This window comes from Grammomys surdaster, unplaced genomic scaffold (genome assembly GCF_004785775.1).
Source record: "Grammomys surdaster isolate TR1022 unplaced genomic scaffold, NIH_TR_1.0 172, whole genome shotgun sequence".
Taxonomy (NCBI): Eukaryota; Metazoa; Chordata; class Mammalia; order Rodentia; family Muridae; genus Grammomys; species Grammomys surdaster.
This window is the reverse complement of record NW_021604620.1, coordinates 9,080,479-9,094,105: the sequence shown is the minus strand read 5'-3', so window position 1 is coordinate 9,094,105 and position 13,627 is coordinate 9,080,479. Positions and strand designations below refer to the sequence as shown.

Sequence of the window (13,627 nt, the reverse complement as noted above, 5' to 3'; positions counted from 1 at the left end):
ACACACACACACACACACACACACACACACACACACACACACACACAGGTTAGGGAAGGGTGAAGGAAAGCCAAGGATATGAGACTATTAATAAATAGGGAATGATAGTGGTTGTCCAGTGTTGTGAATGTACATAAATACCACCAATTAAATATTTTAAAATGGCAAATTTCAATGTTAATTGCATTTTACTGTACTTTGAAAAAGAATGATTAAAAAATGTAAATTTATTTTTTATGTGTACATGTATCTGTTCCACATGTAACTAAACTTGTAATGCTGCTTTTCCAGAAAGCTTTATTGTTTTGTATGTTTATTTACATGGTGCATTCAGTGTGACTAAAATTTCTGAATTTAGTTTTGTAAATTTAATGAAACCCATACAGTTCATTTTAAAGAAAATTCTTTTGATGTTTAGATGATGTAATTTGGATACTTTCTTTGTAGACTATCAACTTTTATTATCAATAATGAAATTTCTCTTTTAGCTTAAGAAAATCAGATCACTACTTGTTGCTGGAGCTGCACAGTATGACTGCTTTTTCCAGCATTTACGTTTGTTGGATGGAGCACTTAAGCTGTCCGCTAAGGACCTCAGATCCCAGGTGGTCAGAGAAGCTTGCATCACTGTTGCGTAAGTATGTCTCTCTGGGGCTGAGGGTTTCTGTTTGTTTTCTACACAGGGTCTTACTATATAGCCCTGGCTGTTTGGGAACTCACCATGTAAACTAGGCAGAAATCTGCCTCCTTCAGCTTTCCCAAGTGCTAGAATGAAAGAGGTGTACCGCCACATCTTTATTGCTATTTTTTTTTTTAATGAATGAATGTAGAACTCATTAAGTCAGAGTTCATTAAGTAAATCAATAACAGGATCACCCCAAAGAAGCCGATATATGAACTCCCGAATCATTTCTATTATACATACAAATTCATTTATTTTGATTTTCTTTCTTCCTTTCTTTTTGTTATTTTTTTTCTTTTTTTGAGATTGTGGCACTGTAATAAAGTACCTGCTTACCATGTATGAGGCCCAGATTGAGACCCTAGCACTAGATAAAAGACACCTTCCATAATCTTTATACCAGCTCTGAAATGTATAGGGAAAAAAATGAACGGGTCTGGAATTGGCTATACTTTTTTTTCTCATTCCTAATTTGGCTATTAAGTACTCTATTTCTGATATCTTAGCAAATTAGAATCATAACACCATTAATTCGTCAAACTATTTACATATTATCTTTCCCTGAAATCCTATTTACCACTGAGTACTGTTGTTTCATAGATGGATATCAGCGCATCTTTTGAAGACAGGGAACCCAGAGGTACCTGCAGTACATCTTCTAATTACTATTGTGTTACTGTCCTAAGGAAAGAAAAGGGATATAAAAATTATGAGGATTTCAAGAAAAGGAAGGAAGCACCAGGTGACATAATTATCCTGTACAGGGGACTCCATGGATGACTTGTAATCAAAGGATGTTATCAAGGTTGCCATGTGAAGCAAGCACTGCAAAATGATGCTGTATCTTCAATAAAGCAAAACAAATTAATAAATGTAACCTTAAAATATAATTAAGAGCCAATAAGATGGCTCAGTGGCTGAGAGCACTTGTTTGTCAAACCTGGTGACCTGAGTTCGGTTCCCTGGACTCAAGTGGTAGGAGAGAACTCATTCATCAACGTCTGTTGTCCTCTGACTTGACTTGTATGCCATTGCACTTATATGTACACAAAATAAGAAACTAAGTTTTAAAAAGAAGAAAACCAAAACATACTTAGACTAGGAAAACTGCAGAGTAAGTAAATAACTTTTTGCAGGTGATGTATGCTGAATGCAAAGCTGGGATACTTTAACAATACAAATTAACAGGCTGGAGAGACAGCTCAGTGGTTAAGAGCACTGGCTACTCTTCCAGAGCTCTTGAGTTCAATTTCCAGGAACCACACAGTGGCTCACAGCTATCTGTAATGGGATCTGATGCCCTCTTCTGGTGTGTCTGAAGACAGCAACCATGTACTCATATAAATAAATAATTCTTAGAAAAAAAAACAACAACATAACAGAGCAGTATGGTTACAGCTGTACTGACCTGCCACTGCCTTCAAGATGTAGGGTAGAGACCTCCACACAGCAAGGCAACCTCACTGAATTAGGAATATAGAGAGCAAGTTTCAGAAGGTAGGATAGCCAAGTGGAGAAAAGAGACACAGCCAAAGAGCTGTAGAAATCCGTCTTGTCCTGAGTCTAGCTGTTCCCATGAAAGCTACAACTTCCTGAGAAGTAGAGAAAACCATTGCTCCTGACACTGAGGTAGACCCCATCCCAGAGCTCATTCAGGAGAACTTCTTTTTTTTTTTTTTTTTTTTTTAAACTTTATTTATTTATTTATTTATTTATTATAAGTACACTGTAGCTGTCTTCAGACACCCCACAAGAGGGCATCAGATCTCATTGCAGATGGTTGTGAGCCACCATGTGGTTGCTGGGATTTGAACTCATGACCTCTGGAAGAGCAGTCAGTGCTCTTAACCACTGAGCCATCTCACCAGCCCCTCAGGAGAACTTCTAAATCTGACTTTCCCAGAATCCTTGTTAGTGCCTAGTACATTCTACAGAGACCTCAGAAAAACCACTGTACAGGATCCTCCTGCTTTGGTCTCTCCTCTTTCAGCAAGCTTCTCAGAGTCGATTCCCATGTGATTACCTGCTCACTGGAACAGAGCTCACACTCCTCAGAGGAAGACACTAGACTTGAGGGACCGAGAGGTTGGGAAACTGACTTTGTAACTGAACACTAGGACATAGGTCTAAGTCTGGAGTGCCTCTCTGAATCAAGAACCTACATTCTTGGCACAACTGTCTCCCAGCCACGTGTTTCAAATAAGATAGTAAGCTGCTGAGCACAGTGAGACATGTCTGTAATTCCAGCACTTGGCAGGTGGAAATAGGAGGGTCCAGAGTTAAAGATCGCTCTTGGCTATGAGTAAGTTCAAGGCCTGCATGGACTACATTAAGACCTTATCTCTAAAAATTAAGACATTAATCAAGTAAAGAGTCTATATATGTTAAAATTGACGAATATCACAAACGTTGTCAAGGCTGTCAGTAATTATGACTTCTTTTCTAACTGTTTTAACTGAAGCTAGTCCGAGTTCAGAGGGCAGCTCAGTGGGTAAGCTACTTGCTGTGCAAGCATTGGGGTTTGCAGTGTGTCCTTCTAATCTCAGCACTGGGGAGATAAAGATAGGAAGAGTCCCAGTCTCATTGGCCAGCCAGCCAGTGTGCAGCTTAGTTGTGATCTCAGGCTAATGAGGGAGAATGGATGGTATTCCTGAGGGGGACTACTGAATTGTCATCCATATGCTACACTTACGTTTGCACATGCGCACAGAGAGGTTGAGGGAGGGAGGGAGGGAGGAGTGAGTTGCTTAACTACAAATGTGGAAAAGAAATACAAATAAATGTCCTTAAGAGTAGTGAAGTTTAGGAGATACAGAGTTGTATTTTTAGTTGTGGATACTTAAATCCAGCCCCAGCAATTCCCGAATATTTGTGACTCCTGCTCCTCCAAAAAAAAAGCAATGGGACAATTAATCAAAATGTAGAATGTTTTGTGAAACATTGATCTGGGTAAGGTTTAGAACTTAAAAAGAGTTAAACATGTTGGACTTTAGGTTGTTGGGGCATCAAAATGTGAGTATCTTACACAGACCTGCAATCAGAGTAATAATCTTACCTAATGTTCACTTAGAGTGCATAGTTCTATTCTGGGATCACAGAGCGTGTAATTTGTACATGTCTCTACACAGGGATAGATAAGATGCCAGGTTTTGTCTTTGCCTGTTATTAGATAGGAAAAAGAAGGACTGTATAGTACCTGGAAGGTGAGGGAAATCAGTAAAATGACAGAAGCATGGATAAAACCTTGCCTGGCTTTGCATTCTGGTACCTCATCAGCCAGGCATGTGGTGTACACCTATAGTCTCAGTACTTGGAAGGTGGAGGCAGAAGGATCAGAAGTTCAAAGCCATCCTTGGCTACATATCAATTTTGAGGCTATTGTTAGGATATAAAACTCTCAAATAAATCTTCTCTGCATTTAATATTAAAGTACTTTTGTGTTCCTTTGTAGCCACCTTTCAACGGTTTTGGGAAACAAGTTTGATCACGGCGCCGAAGCCATCGTACCTACGCTTTTTAATCTTGTCCCCAATAGTGCCAAAGTCATGGCCACTTCTGGATGTGCAGCGATCAGATTTATTATTCGGGTAGGCTTCTTACAGACTCCGCACACATGTTCTTAAGTCATATTATTATTGTTTACCTCTAAAGGAAAGAAAATTACTTTTCAATTATTTTTCTGATAATAAAAGCAATGCAGTTATTATGGAGCATATAAATAATACAGAAGACTACAAAGTGTCCTCGTTTGAATATGGAACGTAATGCATATATGTAGGCACATGTGTGTGCTTGTGACTGTGACCGTAGGTGCTGCAGGTAGTGATGAAAAGAGCACATTGTTAGTGTGGGATACCAGATACGTAGAGATTTTGATAACAATGTTGTCATTTCCTAAAATGTCAGAAATGGAGTGCTTAATGGCTAAATTAAGAATGAGAAAAGTGAGTACAGCCACAGCCAAAGTGGTACGTGTTCATCACTTACGTTCTATGTTTACAGTAAGCACTTTACTGCTTGTTCCACAAAGAAGAACATAAGAATTAGAACTCGGAAAACATCATGTATTGCTTACATGAATCTGAGGACCGTGTGATCCACCCAGAGCGAAAGTCCTGTTAAAATCACTGTTTCACAGTACACTGTATCACCGTAGTTAGGAGTGTAGGTGTACTGTGGTTGTCATCTCAGTGATTAGTTCTGTGCAACACACACACACACACACACAGAGAGAGAGAGAGGGGAGGGAGGGAGGGAGGGAGGGGGGGAAGAGAGAGAGAGATTGAAACAGACAGACAGTCTAGACAGACAGAGACTTTACAAGTCTTTCTGTGCCTGTGAACAGTTCGTCTTCATTACATATTGGTAACTTGACAGCTGTCTCCTAAAAACTATCCCATCACCACAGTTAAGGAATTCAGGTTGCTTTGCATCTGATTTACAGTTTTTTCCTGGCTGTCCCATGGCTAAGCCCTTAAGTCTAAGACAACAAAAGCACTCCATGGCATCCACAGCGTTTCATGCTTCTCTAAAATGTCTTTTTCAGCATACCCATGTACCCCGACTTATACCTTTAATAACAAGCAACTGCACATCAAAGTCAGTTCCTGTGAGGAGGTAAGTTTTAGGGGGAAAGAGTTTTTAGTATAAATTGTACCACTAGGTAATTCATTTAATTCTAAGTTTAACATAACAATTAGTTATAACTTTCTTAATATTACCCTTTCCATTAAAACCATGATATAATTTTTCAAATGTGTACCTTTATTTCTGAGTGTGTACCTTTATTTCTGAGTGTGTGTATATGTGCCATAGTATACTCGTGGAAATCAGAAGATAGCTTTCAAGAATCAGTTCTCTTTTTCAACTGTGTGTCCTGGGCCTCAAAATCAGTATACCAGGCTGGTTGTGAGCACTCTTACCTGCCCACCCGTCTCTCTAGCCCATGATACAAGCCTTTTAACCACATCCCATTTAAGGGAAAGTGGATAAAGCAACTGCTGTGAGCTCTCATGTTTCTCAGATTTATCACTTAAGCTGTGGCTTATGTATTTCACTGTTTGCCTTTCAGAGTCTAGAATTAGAAATAGCTAGAATTCTTCAAGTTTTCACTGGTGCATATCTCAGTGCATCTGTAAATTATGAGACTGATGAGTTCACACCATGGATTGCAGATTAAGCATTAAGAGGTCCCTTTCTTTCTCTTCATGCTCTTTGGAAACAAACATTCATATATTTTGACAGAAGGTCTTGGAGTATAGCCAGGCTGGTCTTGACCTTAGAATTGGTCCACCGTTGGTTCTCAAGTGCAGTCATTTCAGGCTATGCACCACCACCCGTAGCTTGATTTCTTCCAAACACATTGCCATCAGTGACTAGGACCTAAGGCTAATGGTGTACATCAGTGGTAGAGCGCTTGCCTAACCTCGAGGATCAAGGCCACAGTGAGTGTAAGGAAAGTCCTTGTGTCTTTAGGCTCAGCATTTGTGCATTGAGTGTTGGAGAGCAATCCAGTTTGCACAGCATTTTGTCATTGGGCAATGGCTGAATAAGGCATTATGTCCTTTATGTAATTTCAAAATTTTAGACCAGTTATGTAGTCACCTCTTTGAAATCTTAGGAGTCAGAAAATAAGAGCCCATAGGTAAAATCTGGCTAACAGCTCATTTTTCCAAAGCCCACAAATGAAGAACAAAATGACTGAAGTTGAGAATTAGAGGTTTAGGAGAAAATACATGTGACTTTGCTTTAAAATTCTATGTGCACATATTTAAGTAGGAGCATAAGTTCTGGACTATTATGTATTCAGCACTGCATATTTTCTTACGTGTGTGATAGTCTCAGGACTACATAGCACATATGAAGTCCAAGGACTGCTTCGTAGAGCCTGTTCTCGCCTTCTGCTTTCATGTGTGCCTCTCTCCATCATAAGAACTTTATATTTAGCGAATATTTTGAAGTTAAATTATAGGATTCAAACTCCTTTAAGCTATCCAACATAATAATAGTTAAGCCCTTTAAGTTTTTTTGTTTTTCTAATTAATATAATCTGAAAGTAAATCTTGTATGTTTAATTCAGATGCAAATGAAGTATTATGAAAGAACGTGAGTGTATTTCTTAGTATGTTTAATTGCAATTTAACATTTATTTTTCAGACGTTCATTTGAATTTTTAGATTTGCTTCTGCAAGAGTGGCAGACTCATTCACTGGAAAGGTAAGTATCTCACCCATACAAACACACATAAGGAGTTTTCTTCTCCTTCCTGTGGCAGCAGGCATGCAGGTTGTTTTATATTGTGTCTCATTTGTCTAGAAACGTTTGTCCTTGATTGTCTTCCTTAGAGCTGGGATGCCGTGCTCCTCCTGTGCATTCAGGTTTGTGTGTTAGGTGACAGCCCCTTAAGTAGACTAGGTTATGTAAGATCCTCCACAGTGCATTGGGTAACATTTTCAAAAGCATGTATGAGGTAAGTTTCACTAGCTGCATTCTTATTTAAAGTAAGAGAATTTTTTTGAACAGAAATTTGTTGGACTGTTTCTCCATACCTGCTGAGACGTGTCACTGGATAGCATGTGTTGTAATTCTGAGATGAAGGAAAGGATGGACAGCTCATTGGTTCTTTACAGGGCTGTGTATGCACTGTTTCATGCCACTTTTCAGTTTTGAAGTATCAGTGATAACCTACATTTTTATTGAATGTATTGCTGACTTCTATTTTTAACGGAATTCTTCACATTTATTTTTAATTTAAAAAAATTATATGTATAGGTATGGGAGGGTGGGTATCCTAGAAAACCAAAGGTGTCAGATTCCCTGAGGCTAGAGTTATAGGTAGCTATGAGTTGCCTCATGTGGAAACTGGGGACCAAATCCCAGTCACTTACAAGAACAATATGTGCTCTTAACTGCTAAGCCATCTCTACAGACCTTAGAGGTCTATTTTTTTTTTTAATTGAAAAATGTTTTAACATAGACACAAAGTAACTTTTTTTTTTTTTTGGTAGCTACTATTTTATTTATTGGTTAGATCAATGGTTCTCAACTTCTGAGCCCTGACCTATTTGGTGGTCAAGCAACCCTTTCATAGGAGTTGCATATCAGATATTTTCATTACCATTAATGACAATAGCAAAATTACAGTTATGAAGTAACAACAAAATAGTTTTGTGCTTGGGGGTCACCATAAGGTGAGGTCCCAGCACTAGGAAGGCTACGAACCGGTGCGTTATATCAGACTTGTAGCAAGTGACTTTCTACAGCTATGGGATAGTGAGGAACCCACCAAACAGGTATTTTCCACCACCAAGTTTATAATTTTTACATTTAAATATTGCATATTTATCTGCTATTAGGATTCTATAAAAATACTTACTTTTAGATTTATAGTCTCTATCAGAAATAAACAATATTTGGGTAAGATGTGTAGGGAGAACTGTTAGAAAATCCTCTAATCTTTGACCAGGCCAGACCTGTAATCCCAGCTAGTTGGAGAGGCCTGAGAGATAGAACATAAGTCAGCTTGGCCAGGCTGCATAGAAAGACTCCATCTCGATCAGAAAGGAGAGAAAAGGATGTTAGATGTAGTATTGCACACTTGTAACCTCAGCACTCTGGAGGCTGATGAAGGAAAATTGTGAGTTCAAGACCATCCTGGACTCTGACAACACTGCCTTTAGAGGGAAGTGGGTTTGGAGATGTTAGTCTTAATTATTTCACTAATTAATCTTTCACTTATCCCTCTCCTTTGGGGTAGATGTGTATTATATAGAAATAACTATTGTATGTGGTGAAATTCTGTATGAAGTATTAATGTAAAGATGCCTTTATTGTGTAGACATGCAGCCGTTTTGGTTGAAACTATTAAGAAGGGAATTCATGATGCTGATGCTGAGGCCAGAGTGGAGGCAAGAAAGTAAGTTTATACTACATTTTTGTGACAATGTAATTAAAGATATTTTGGATACTGTGGTACGTTTAAGGAATTATATTGAGAGGTGATTCTATCAGCAATTTCCCAATTACTCTGTTTGACTAACTTTCCAGCAAAATTGAAATGCATTTTATCCACTAACCTTGTGCTAGACATGTAGTAACCTACTTGTGGTTGTGATCTGTCACCATTGCTCTCATTCTATTAGAGACTAGCCAGCTTTCATTGTCAACAAGAAACCCGAGTTGATTGAGTAGATACCATGCATCTGATACTAAGTAAGGCTCTTGGTACCCCATATCCCACTTTGAGACAGGTTCTGAGTCTTTAGCCTTTAATTACCTGGAATTTAATATGTAGACCAGGCTGGCCTTGAACTCAGAGAGATCCGACTCCCTCTGCATCTGAGCACTGGTATTGAAGACATATGCCACCACAGCTAGACTATGTTTAACTTTTAATCCTGAAGATAGTTCTTCAAGGTAGTATTGTCTCCATAGCTGCATCTGTAGTTTGAGATGGGTCACTCAGGGACACATGAGCTATAAGTAGCCACGACAAGGCTGTGAACTGAGGTCTGTTTTTCTCAAAACTTGCAGTTTTTCCACTGGAATTTGTTCAGTTTACACAAGTTTTACCCGACACAGAGGCTATATTAAACATGTGTGTTTGTGTTCCTGTAGTCGTGAACAGCTGTCACTGATGTCCTTTTCTTTCTTTACAGGACATATATGGGTCTTAGAAACCACTTTCCTGGTGAAGCTGAAACGTTGTACAACTCCCTTGAGCCATCATATCAGAAAAGTCTTCAAACGTACTTAAAGAGTTCTGGAAGTGTAGCTTCTCTTCCACAGTCAGACAGGTCCTCATCTAGCTCACAAGAAAGTCTCAAGTAAGGTCATACACTTGGAAGCTAATCTGTTCTGCCCTCCAACTCCGTCATTTTTATAGCTTGTATCTAAGACCTTGAAAAAAATGGTGACTTGGTTGTTGTTAATTTCTTTGGTCTATAGTTAAGGAAAATGAGTCTCATTTTGTTTCTATGTGTAAGTGTGTAGAAACACTTGACTTATGTGCATTTCTTGATACCATAAAATAATTGATGCAGTGAGTAGTGCACTGCCAGGATATGACATTGGAGGAATGGCATGAAACAAGGCCTGGTATGCCAAGCTGCCCACATGCTACTAAGAACCATGCTGTCTTCTTTCTTCTAAGTGAAATACTTCAGGGTGCAAATGATCGATAGTGCTGACATTGAGTTGTCTGTGTGCTGAAGAGCAGAGTGAATAATGTAACCTGGTCTCCATTTTTCATTGCCAATTATTTTGCTTTATAGCTAATTCTTGAAAACAACTGTTTTTAAAGGAAAATGTCTCAACTTTCTTGACAGCTGCTATTTCCTTCTTATCAGAATGACCAACCAAGTCTTATTACTAAAAACATTTCTTTTTACCTTCCAGCCGTCCTTTTTCTTCTAAATGGTCAACAGCAAATCCTTCAACTGTAGCTGGAAGAGGTAACTACTTCTTTGAGTAAGAGTTACAGCTGAGCTAAGCAGTAGCATTTAAAGTGCTTTGATGTGATCCACAGTGAGAAAATATTTTCATGACCCAGTGACACAAATCGTGGGCACATACTGTGACTCAGGCCATGTATAGACATCAAGGCTTTGGGAAGCAGCTTAGAGTTTAGTGATCTACTGTGTCTCTTGTGTTTCATTACTTTAAAATGACTTCACAACTATTACTGAGGTATAGCTCATAATATAGTCAAACTATTTTAAAAACTGAAGCTAAATTTCAGTTTAATGACTTGGCTCAGACTTCTAAGAGTAACAAAGCTCCACTAATTTTTTCAATATCCCAATACCTAGACTAACTTGTCTTGCATTTTCTAATAGTAAAGAATAAAAATACTCTCATATATTTTATTTAGTGTTTTATTTCCACAAGTCAGCCTTAAACATATTTCTTCTGTTATCAAACAGACCTGTCAGTTTTATAATCAAAGTCACCATTTTTTCCATGAGAGAAAAATGAAGCAAAGAACTATTCAAAATTGCTGGAGAATAACTGAGCATTCTGACTTTAAGAGGACATCATGGTGCTGTCTACTTGGCCAGTGCCGCCTTGTGGACTGTATGTTGTCGCATACGGTGCTATCAGTTTGGCTACTGTTGCCTTGTGGATTGTGTGTTTCCCCAGATGACGAATTCATGATGGTTTTCGAGTTCATGTGTCTTCATTTTCTTGCCAGCCATTTAAATAACTAATTTGTTTGTTTTCTAATTTGTTTTCTGTAGTATTGGTGGGTGGCAGCAAAGCCAGCCCCCTTCCAGGAAGCCTGCAGCGTTCTCGAAGTGACATTGATGTGAATGCGGCAGCTGGTGCCAAGGCGCATCATGCAGCTGGACAGGCTGTGCGAAGTGGGCGTTTAGGTGCAGGTGCCCTGAATCCAGGTTCCTATGCATCACTAGGTAAGACAGTTTGTGTCACACTTCCTGTGCTTTCAGTGACGACAAAATAAAATGTCATACTTATGGTTCATTCTTGCTGGTTTGGAATGACCTGTGTACCTCATCCACCTGGTCTCTGCTTGTCTCCATTGTCTTCTTCTCATCTTGATCAGACACACTGTTCTTGATTCCATGGTTGCCTATAGAATTTTCATAACTGCACTAAAGACACACCTACCTGGGGTTACTGAGGGAAGGCATGGGCTTTGTAAACAGCTGCTCAGTTTCCTTGGTCTTATTTCTATTCCTTTACCTTTGAGGAGAAGGGAGAACTGTAAAGGGCTTGTGTGTCTAATCAACGCTTAGCTATACATTCCAAATGCTGTTCAGAGTTGGGCTTTTTCTGTATGTTTTAAAAGTTTACGGCTGGTTATCCATGTGGAGTCTCTGTTTTCCGAATGTGGTTATAGTGTAGAACTCTAAGCAGATCAGTTCCAGCATACAATAAAGGGCATAGAGATTTGGGCAGGGGTTTGGTGAGTACTAGAATGGCAGTGTTTCAGAAGGATGAAGTAAGCATAGATCAGTCAGTGCATGCTGTGGAGAAGGTATTTCACAGTTTTTATAAGTTACAACCTGTTACACACTGTGGTACAACACATCCCAGATGGCCAGAATCTTGAACAAAATTTATTGAAAACCTAACAGATAAGAATTCATCTAATCTCACATCCCTGAAAAATTTCTAAATCTAAATAAATGGTGGTCATAATTTAAGTCTAATATATGAAAACTTGGAGACAGTTTTTGCCACACTCCACAAAAATCTGATAAAAAGGTATAAATAGATCATAGAAATAAAATCCGTATCAAATGTGCCGATAAAGACCATAGCAAATGTTAGATTTTAGCTGTGCTCTAACACATGGAAGTTTGAGATCTGTGAATCTACTGGAAAGTTTGAGAATGTGACAGACTGTTGATGAGAGCCTGATGAACAGGACCTTGTTGCACAGCACTGAGTGAGTTAACAATGGGACGTGATTTCTGAATGGCACCTTAATACCTGAAGCTTTGTTAACTGTTTGGACTTTTATCCAGGGCCAGCAAGGCAGCCCAGGTAAAAGTTCAGTAAGTAACATCGTGATCAAAGGAGAGAATTTATTCTTGTAAATTGTCCTCTGACCTCTATATGTTCCATCGAACATATAGATAGTGACACACACACACACACACTGACCCAATAACTGAGTAATTAAGTAACTAAACCAAAAAATAAAAATCAGCCTCCTACTCCAGAATGTGGTCACCTGTTGTCCTATGCCCTTTCTATCCGAGTGTCTTTAGAATTAACGTCCTCACTACTCTAACTGTGCATTGTTTACTGGATATGAGCTTGTGCTCTTTTGAATAATATCATGGTGTCATCTTCTAATGGCACATACATATTCTCTCCATGCCACTGACTGCAGACAGTGGAGAGACTGTGGCACCCTTAAGATCCATGGAAAGTACTGGAAACTCTAGGCTCAGCTCCCTTTTAGTTACGTTATGTAGAGTGAAGAGTAGATCCTCTCATTGTGTAGAGACTAAAAGGCCTCAGTCTCAGCCAAGCTGAGGGGTTGGCAAGGAAGGGTCTGTCAGCCTACTGAAATGAAGTACCAACTGGTGACCGAAAGGAAACATAGAAGCTGGTGGAAGAGAAATAAAAGGAAGAAAAAGAAGGTGGAGGAGACAAAAGTAAAGCAAAAGGCCAGGTGTATTGTTGCATGCCTTTAATCTCAGTACTGGGGAAGCAGATGAACCTCTGAGTTCAGAGCCAGCCAGCTCTATGTAAGGAGACACTGTTTCAATAAAATAAAAAGAGGTAAAAGTAGGATTGGGAAGACAGCTCTCAGTGTGTGAAAGCACTTGCTAGACCAGCATAAGGGTATGAGTTAAGGTTTGAGCCCTGGCCTAAAAGCTGGGCGTGGCAGCACAACACACCCTCCGCTGTTCCCACAGACCCCTTCAACCCTACACACACGATTGGTAGGCTCTGCTTTCTTCTCTGTTGAACCATGGTTTATCATGTCTGAACTTACAGAATTCAGAATGAGTATATCACTTTTTCTTTCAAACACGTCCTGTATTTAGTTTTTCACAGGTCTCCTGCTAAGTGCTGAGGATCTGGAAATTCTGTACTTAGAGATGTTTCAGTTTATTGGTATGCTGCTGAGAAATAAGGGGCTAAAGGCTTGTTGACTTTCATGCATCTTCAGTTGAAGTTGCTATGAGACCTCAAACTCAGCATGTTTAGGAAACAGTTGAGATGAAGTGAGTATAGAAAGAAAAAGTAACATTCAATTCCATACAGTTCTAGTGCAGTTATCACTGGTTCATTTGCTTTTGTTTGGTTTGGTTGTTTTTTAAGCACTGAATTCTATGGCACAAAGGTGGCCTGTATGTTTTGAAATTTGCTTGTTAGCTTTTGTAGAGGAAAGTTGGTGTCATACAAAATGGCCAGAGTGTGTGTGTGTGTGTGTGTGTGTGTGTGTGTGTGTGTGTGTGTGTG

General features: G+C 39.2%; 1 protein-coding gene across 2 annotated transcripts in view; it reads left to right on the top strand.

The window, feature by feature from the left end:
* Nucleotides 1–13,627, top strand: part of Clasp2 (cytoplasmic linker associated protein 2) — a 178,060-nt gene that overhangs the window by 100,127 nt on the left and 64,306 nt on the right. For both annotated transcript variants that reach the window (XM_028767296.1, XM_028767297.1), the window contains 8 exons: nucleotides 489–634; nucleotides 4,134–4,269; nucleotides 5,229–5,299; nucleotides 6,839–6,898; nucleotides 8,520–8,597; nucleotides 9,340–9,507; nucleotides 10,079–10,134; nucleotides 10,921–11,094. In XM_028767296.1, coding sequence (XP_028623129.1) covers nucleotides 489–634; nucleotides 4,134–4,269; nucleotides 5,229–5,299; nucleotides 6,839–6,898; nucleotides 8,520–8,597; nucleotides 9,340–9,507; nucleotides 10,079–10,134; nucleotides 10,921–11,094 — 889 coding nt within the window. The remainder of the gene's footprint in view (nucleotides 1–488; nucleotides 635–4,133; nucleotides 4,270–5,228; nucleotides 5,300–6,838; nucleotides 6,899–8,519; nucleotides 8,598–9,339; nucleotides 9,508–10,078; nucleotides 10,135–10,920; nucleotides 11,095–13,627) is intronic.